We start from the raw sequence: 8,031 nt of genomic DNA on the forward strand, positions 1-8,031 counted from the left end.
CTTGAACAGAAAAAGCCAAGAAACAATGTGAGGCTCTGAATTTAAGCTTCAGTATCTGCCCACAAAAGAGAAGAAAGGAAAAGGAAGGGGAGGGGAGGGAAGGGAAGGGCATGAGGTACCCCACATAGTCATGCTCCAAGAGAGGAATGCATTTAGACAGAGACGTGAGGGACCCATGGACTCCAGGCTTCAGGAATAGCAAGCACAAAGGCCCAGTAGAACAGTAAAAGGGAGAGAAAGGCTGGAGCCAGGTCGCAGGGTAGGCTGGGGATACATGTGTAACCAGATGTCTTATTAGCAGAGGGAGAGGAGAGCCAGGGAGAGTTAGGCCCTGGGAGGGACCCACCCTGATTGGCTGCAAGCAGATCCCAGGTCATTCAGAAGGGCCCAGCTCGGGGGTGGAAGGCCTCCCTCTCCTGGAGCCCTTGACTGACTGGAAGGAAGCAGGCAGGAGGGAGGAGAGAGAGCCTGGGCCTTGGGCTGGAGAAGACTGGCAGGGTAGATTGTAGGGGGCAGGAAAAGCTGCTGGGCTGCCAGGAGGGTTCTGGCTCCCCTCTGTCCTGACACACCTGGACCGACAGCTAGCACTGTGGGCTGGCAAGGGCAGTGAGCAGAGAATGTGGACCTTAGTCATCCCCCTCCCAGGAGGAGGCCTGCAAGTCTGTGTGTGTGTGTGTGTGTGTGTGTGTGTGTGTGTGTGTGTGTGCGTGTGCGCGCACACCCACCAGCACTGCGGCTTGAACGCAAAGCCTCATGCTTTTGCTTGACTCTTTCGCTTACTGCTCATGCTCTACCACTTTCTGACATCTCCACTTTCCAGAGAGGTCGGGGCTAGCTTCTTGCCTCTTCCTGTACCCCAGCATAGCTTCTCCTCTTGAGACTGGGTCTCAGTGCCCCCGGGCATCCGACCTGGCTGTTATTAATGCAGCTTCTCATTGAGGGAATATTCAGATGTCCTGAGTCCTTCGTTTCTAGCCCCCTCTTTCCAGTAAACGAAGAGCTTCCGCCTAGAAGGTCTCTAGTCAAGCCCCTTCTAGTATTTCTGCTAATGGGTAGAATCAGACACTGCCATGGCCCCTCCTTCTTTACTGCTATAATGGTTTCAAGTTCCTGTCTCGCCCTCTGGCCTTAGTGCTGCCGTCCATGTACAGTGGTGCAGGGTGTTGACTGCATAAGAACCCACAGGTAGGGGCTGGGAAGGTGGCTCAGTGGTAGAGCGCTTGCCTTGCATCCATGAGGCCCTGGGTTCGATTCCCCAGCACCACATAAACAAAAAGAAAAAAAGCGGAAATGGCGCTGTGGCTCAAGTGGTAAAGCGCTAGCCTTGAGCTGAAGAGCTGAGGGACAGCACCCAGGCCCAGAGTTCAGGTCCCATGACCGGACCCAAAAAAGAAAGAAGAAGAACCCACAGGTAGCCAGGCACCAGTGGCTCATGCCTATATTGCTAGCTACTCAGGAGGCTGAGATCTGAAGATCATGGTTGAAAGCCAGCCGGGGCAGGAAAGGCCGTGAGACTCTTATCTCCAATAATGCACTCAGAAAACCAAAAGTTGGCACTGTGGCTTAAGTGGTAGAGCGCTCGCATTGAGCTGAAGAGCTGAAAGACAGTGCCCAGGACCAGAGTTCAAGCCCCACAACCGACCAAAAAAGAAAAAAGAAAAGAACTCCTAGGTAAGGGGAAAAGTGGGGATGCAAATCCTGGCCACACTGCTCAATATAGCCACACGCCCGGCCCGACTGCAGGAAAGTCAGAGGGGAGATCGTCTTTCTCTAGTGTGTTCTAGCATGCAGCATGGGCAGCCCGTGGTCCTCTCCTGCTTCAACTCCCTTCAGCACATCCTTTTTCTCTCCACCGTGGAGAGGAAACAGGGCAGATGAGAGGGCAGTGTTTACTCTGAAGAGAGAGGAAGAGGAGGAAGGGGCGGGGCGGGGAGAGCAGCTGCTGCTTCTGTGAGGATCTGCCCCTGAGCCCCTGCACTCTTCCTCTCCTTATCAATGCTGGGAGTCGCTTCTGGAAATTGCTCTGCTATCATTAACACCAAGGATTAGGTCAGATGGGAGCATGTTTGCAGTCTTGGACGGCGGAGACAGAGTGCTGACGCTGGTTATTTCAGATCTTCCGGGCATGGCCCACTCCGTGCTTGCAGTTCCTAATCAGAGGGACGAGTGGCAGTTACGTGGTGGGTGGGCCAAGGTGAAGGTTGGCTCTTATCTGGTTGCCAGGCCCAGACAGCCTGTCTGCAGCCTCTGCTGGGCTGCCTGCTGGCATGCCTGCGGCCAGGTGAGCCTCCAGTTGCGGACACTCTCCTATCTGTCAGATAACTGATCTAATGGCAGTGACCAAGAGGCAGTGTGTGTGTGTGTGTGTGTGTGTGTGTGTACTGGGGCTTGAACTCAGGGCCTGGGCACTGTTCCTCAGCTTTTTTGCTCAAGGCTGGTGCTTTACCACTTGAGCCACATCTCCAATTCCAGCTCTTTGGTAAGTAATTGGAGATAACAGTTTCATGGACTTCCTTTCCCAGACTGGCTTTGAAATGATGATCCTTATATCTCAGCCTCCTGAGTAGCTAGGATTACAGGTGCGAGCCACCAGTGCCTGGCTGAATTACAAACTTTTAGGGAACATGAATAATACCTTTTAAAACCACAACTAAGAGTAGTATCTTACAGCTCTTTGAAAACAAAATAGTGGTGATTGTTAATAAAGTAGCCAGAGCACCTTGTAAGACACATAGCAAGTGCTCAGCAAACATGGACTGAATGCAGAGCTCCTACAAGTACATTTTGAACAGTGTGGGTCAGGTATGGGGGGAGAGGGTAGAGGCCATGGAGACTCTAATCCAGCTTTGCATCTCTCAAGAGAGGCAACCAGTAGGAGGGCCTAGCATGGTACTGCATGCTTGTAATCCCAGCTACCTTGTTTGTAATCCCTGCTTCAAGGTGGGGCAGAAGAATTATGGCCTAATGCCTCCTGTCAATAAGCACCATACCCTATGAAAAATAAAGCAAGAAAGGCTAGGATATAGCTAAAGTGGAGAGTGCCTGTTTAAGCTATACAAGGCCCTAAGGTCAAACTTCAATGCTTCCCTCCCCCCAAATAAATTTTTATATGATTCTGCTGCCATTAACAATTCATTTCATCCTAAGGAAACACACAAACCACTGGAATGAAAAGTTCACATCATGCATTATTGTTAGTTCTGTTTATTACTACACAGAATAATCATCTTAGAAATACATTGAAAACATTGTTTTCCAACTTGTGGTTCAAGCTGAATCTTGTGCTTTAGACTGGACTTCATTTTGAATTTAAAAATAAGGGCTGGGAAGGTGGCTCAGTGGTAGAGCGCTTGCCTTGCATGCATGAGGCCCTGGGTTCAATTCCTCAGCACCACATAAACAAAAAGAAAAAAAAAGTCGGAAGTGGCACTGTGGCTCAAGTGGTAGAACGCTAGCCTTGAGCTGAAGAGCTAAGGGACAGCGCCCCAGGCCCAGAGTTCAGGCCCCACGACCAGACCCCCCCCCCCCAAAATGATAAAACTTCAGAAAAAAATTAAAAACATAGAAAAGGAGTCTGACTCAGTGAGGCCTCAGGCCACAGCGTCTCCTCCTGCCTTGGGGAATTGGGTTGTCTTTGCCCTTTGCTGTGGGTCCCAGGTGAAGGAACTGAATCCAGCCAATCCTGAGCCATAGGTAAACAGAAAACACTTGTTCAGTCCCAGAAATGTGTTGTGTGTGTGTGTGTGAGTGTGTGTGTGCGCCCGGTATACTGGGACTTGAACTCAGGGCCTAGCACATGTTTGTTTGTTTTCTTTCTGCTCAAGGCTAGTGCCCTACCACTTGAGCCTCAGCTCCACCTCTGGCTTGGATGGTTAATTGGAGATCACAGTCTCAAAGACTTTCCTGTCCAGGTTGGTTTCCAATGGCCATCCTCATATCTCAGCCTCCTGAGTGTGCTAGGGTGACAGGTGTGACCACCTGTGCCCCGCAGAAACGTGTCTTCCGGTTTGTTTTCCACTCTAGCTGTGTCTGTTGTATTGCAAATTGACTTCAAACAGAATCTGGGAGCGACCGCGTGGCTGGGCTGTCAAAGACAAGGGCGGGAGCCATCCGTTGCCCTGCCCCTGCGTGCAGTGCATCCCAGACCTGAGGCCTCGCAGGCACATCAGGCTTCGCCCCGTGTGCAGGCAATGGGCACTGGGAGGCCGGTTCCAGCTCAGCACAGCTTAGCCCGAGGCTGTGGAGTGGAATCTAGCTGCGCAGCCGCCCCCTGACCCCACTCTGCATCCCCAGGCCCAGGGGCGCGGGCTGGGCCTCGGGGAGGTGCTCGGCTCCCGGGCCGGGCCTGCAGCCCCCGCGCGCCACGGGCATCTACTTGGATTGGGTTGTGGAGAAGCTGCGTGGGGTCGCCCAGCCTGGGGGGACGAGAAGGGGAGCTTGCAGCCCGGGGGTGGGGGCGGGAGGAGGAGGAGGCAGAGGGCGCTGGCGCGTGTTTCAGGGTGGCCTGTGACCCCGCGACTCGGACCAGCGCCCAGCGACCCACGCTCCCTGGGCCCCAAAGCCCTGGGTGGGAGACCCGGCGCCCCCTCCCCCGTTCCGTCCCTGGGGTCGCCCACACACACCTCGGGGAGGAGACGCAGAGCGAGCACCCGTTCGCGGGCGGGGGGTCCTCTCGGTCCACACCGCCGCCGCGATCGGGGACGGGGCGCAGCTCGGAGGAGGGCGCGAGCCACCCGGAGCACCCGTGGCTGGCACGGGCACCGGAGCCGCGTCCCCACGCCCGCCACGCACGGGCACGGGCGCCCCGCCCGCCCGCCCGCACACCCTCGCCCCGCGCGCAGCCCCCGCCCGCGGCCCCGCCCCGGCCCCTGCGGGCGGCCCCGGCGCGCGGCCCGCCCGGGAGGCGGGAGGCGGCGGCTTCGGGCACATTTGATTTTCCCGCAGTCGGGGCGCCCCGGAGCCCGAGCCCCGAGCCGAGGAGGTGGCGCTCGCCGCCGCGTCCCAGCCCCGCCACCGACCGCCGGCGCCGAGACCCAGCCCGAGCCGGCGCAGACCCGGCGCCCCGGGAACCCGCGCCCCGCCGCCGCCCGCGCCCCCTCGCCATCGCCTCCCCCCGCACCCCCCGGCCGCGCGCCCCGCTCCCCCCCGCGCCGTGGCCACGCCGCCGCGCGCCACCCCCGTGCCCTCTCCCCGCGGCGCCCCAGATCTCCTCCCCGCGGAACCCGGGCCCCCAGCCCCCCGCACACCTCCCCCGCGCCCCGCCGCGGCCCGCCCCGCCCTCCGCCCCCGCCCCTCCCACTGCCCACGCCCCCCTCTTCGCGCCCGCCCGCCCGGAGGAGGCGCGAACCGCGGCGGGATTGACTGATTTGGGGTGGGGGCGCGGTGGGTAATGGAGCAGCCCGAGGACATGGCGTCGCTGAGCGAGTTCGACTCCTTGGCGGGCAGCATCCCGGCCACCAAGGTGGAGATCACCGTGTCCTGCAGGTGAGCCGCCCGCTGCCCGGGGTCCCCCCCCCGCCGCTGCCGCGCCCCCTTCCCGGGGGGCGCGCCTTCCCCGGGACGCACCCCCTGCCCCTGCCCCAAGCCCCTGGCCCGCTGCGGGGTGGCCACGGCAGAAAGGGGGGGGGCAGGCTGGGGTCAGAGCCTGGAAAGTTTGTGCTCCGGGTTGTTGCTTCAGAGATGGCATAAAGACCAGAGAACGGGGTGTGGGGGGCAGGCCTGGAAAGAGAGGGGAAAGGGGGGGGTCTTTGTCCCAGGATCTCCCCACAGGCGCTCTCTAGTCAGATCCTCCCCAAATGGAGACCTAACGCTGTGCCCCGGGGATCCCTCACGAGCTGCCCACCCTCTCCCGCTGCACCCTCCTTTTCCCTCCCTCTCCTTCCTGGTGGTCTCTGTCCCTGCAATACCCCCCCCCCCCAGCACCCCACGGGATTCCCGAGGAAAAGCGTCAGAGGGAGGAGAACCCCCAACTTAAAAACAACAAAAAAAAGCGCTAACTTGGGTCAAAAATCTCCAGCCAAAGCAGGGGGAATGGTGTGAAATTTTAGAACAAGGTAGGAGGAATACGTTTGTGGGGAACGCATGCCTCTCTGTGAACGCTGCTCCCTCAGGTTCACCTAGCTGAAGAGGGGCCTCCCCCGCAGCAGCAGGGGAGGCGTGGAGAAATGGGGTGCTCTGATGCAGCCTGTCTCGGTCTCTGGCCTTGGGGGTCCCTGCAAGGCAGGGACATAGCCCATCCTCCCCCATAGCCAACGACATTGCTGGAGCCCTGGCTGCACCCTGGTTCCAAGTCGCCCACCCCCCACCTGTCTCTGTCCGGGTCCCAGGCTTTGTGTCCACCCTGTCTTTATTACATCGCTGTATTGATGACCAAGTTGTGACATTGTGGAGATTTAGGCAGACCCCTGCGTGCAGGGCTGCTGTGTAAAAGAGGCTGGCTTCGAGATTCCGGGGTGGGAGGCTTTCTCCTGACAACTTGGGAGTGAGGGCTGGTGAGGAGCAATCATGGAGTCCCCCCCAGGCAGGTCCCCCAGGGGATCCCGTGACAGCTCCCCACAGGCCCCCCTAGGGTCCCGCTCCAGTGCTTGCCGCCTTCAAGCTCCCAGGAGACCCCTGATGGCCCATTAGCTCCAGTCTTCACCACCCACCTGCCCTCCTCCTGCCCTCCTCCTGCCCTCCTCCTGCCCTCCTCCTGCCCTCCTCCTGCCCGCACAGCCGCCCCTGGCATTCCATCATGCCTGTCGCATGCCTGTCATCTTCAGTCTTCAGAGTCGCTGTCACCTGAGCTTCCCACCTCCGGGCCTCAGAAGAGCCTCTTCCCCAGGCAGGCCGTATGTTTTTGCCTTCCAGGCCCTGTGCACCCCACTGCTCACCCACAAGACTCCAGCTCCAGTCACTGGCTTCTGGGGAAACTCTATGGGTCACAGGGTCACTGCCTTGTTGAGGACGAACCCCCTTAGGACAGCTCAGGTGTAGACGCCTCCTCCTCAAGAGCAGCCATTTAAGCTGCTCAGGCAGCGCAGACAGGGCCTCGCACCCTGGAACCCCCGCTCCAGTGGGGAGGAAGGGAGACAGAGGACCACATGGCTCACAGAGCAGCCAGGCCTTCAGTAGCACAATCTCTGATTTGCCACCTGTGGTAAGTTTTGAGCCCACTGGCCAAATAGGTATCTTCCGGACAAAGACTCGTTCACTAGGGGTAGCTCGTATGCACAGAGCAGTGCCCAGCAAACAGGGGCCACCCAGTGGGCCAGAAAAGAACTGGCAGGAGCCGTGGTGCACGGAGCACCGCCTATACACTGACTTGGCCCATAGTAGGTGCTCAATAAATAACTGATGATTACAGAAAGGCAGCAATGTTTGGCACCTCCTGGGTGCAATCTCCCGCTTCAGAGGTGCAGCTTTCCGGATGATACGATTCTTGGGTTGATGCTGTATCTGTACTCTGAGGGCCTCCCCTCCCTCAGAGAGCCTGATGGAAGCGGGGGGAGGGGGGTATTCCCACCCTCTAGAGGATGGAGGTGGGTGGGTTTGGGCATGGGGCGGGGAGGCTGGAAGTGCCCCTTGGAATGGAGGGAAGGTGGGCCCGAAGTTTCACATCCACCCCTGCTTCCACCAGGCCACCTCTCCAGGTTCTAGAACAGAGAGGGAGGGGAGGAGAGGGAGAGGGGAAGGGAGAGGAGACTCAAACTGTGCTTTTGCTCTAGTTTGTTCCTTATGCCATGGTGAATCTGCCCCCCTCCCCCGCCCCAGCCCCGCACCTGTTACATAGACACCCCAGGAGAGGAACCCGTGTGTTTCGCTGGCAAAGAATTCCTGTGACCCAGCCCCGGCAGCGGGGAGTGGGACAGGCAGAGGGGGAGCTGGGTAAGAAGTCAGCAGGCATCAAGATGGGCATCAGGAAAGATGGGGGTGCTGTCTTGTCCCTCCCCCGACCCCCCCACCCCCGCTCCTCCTGGAGATACTGCAGCAGCCATAGCAGAACCCGGAGCTCTCTATCCTGTGCTGGGGAGGGGGAGGGGGAGGGGGAGG

The 8,031-nt window shown here is 58.8% G+C and overlaps 1 protein-coding gene across 2 annotated transcripts in view; it reads left to right on the forward strand.

Moving 5' to 3' along the window:
• The first annotated feature begins 5,330 nt into the window (after positions 1-5,330).
• Positions 5,331-8,031, forward strand: part of Cpne5 (copine 5) — a 70,142-nt gene continuing 67,441 nt past the window's right edge. For both annotated transcript variants that reach the window (XM_042684204.1, XM_042684205.1), the window contains exon 1: positions 5,331-5,484. In XM_042684204.1, the coding sequence (XP_042540138.1) occupies positions 5,390-5,484 (95 nt within the window). In that variant the 5' untranslated portion in view covers positions 5,331-5,389. The remainder of the gene's footprint in view (positions 5,485-8,031) is intronic.

This window comes from Dipodomys spectabilis, unplaced genomic scaffold, assembly GCF_019054845.1.
Source record: "Dipodomys spectabilis isolate Male_0828 unplaced genomic scaffold, ASM1905484v1 ptg000085l, whole genome shotgun sequence".
NCBI lineage: Eukaryota > Metazoa > Chordata > Mammalia > Rodentia > Heteromyidae > Dipodomys > Dipodomys spectabilis.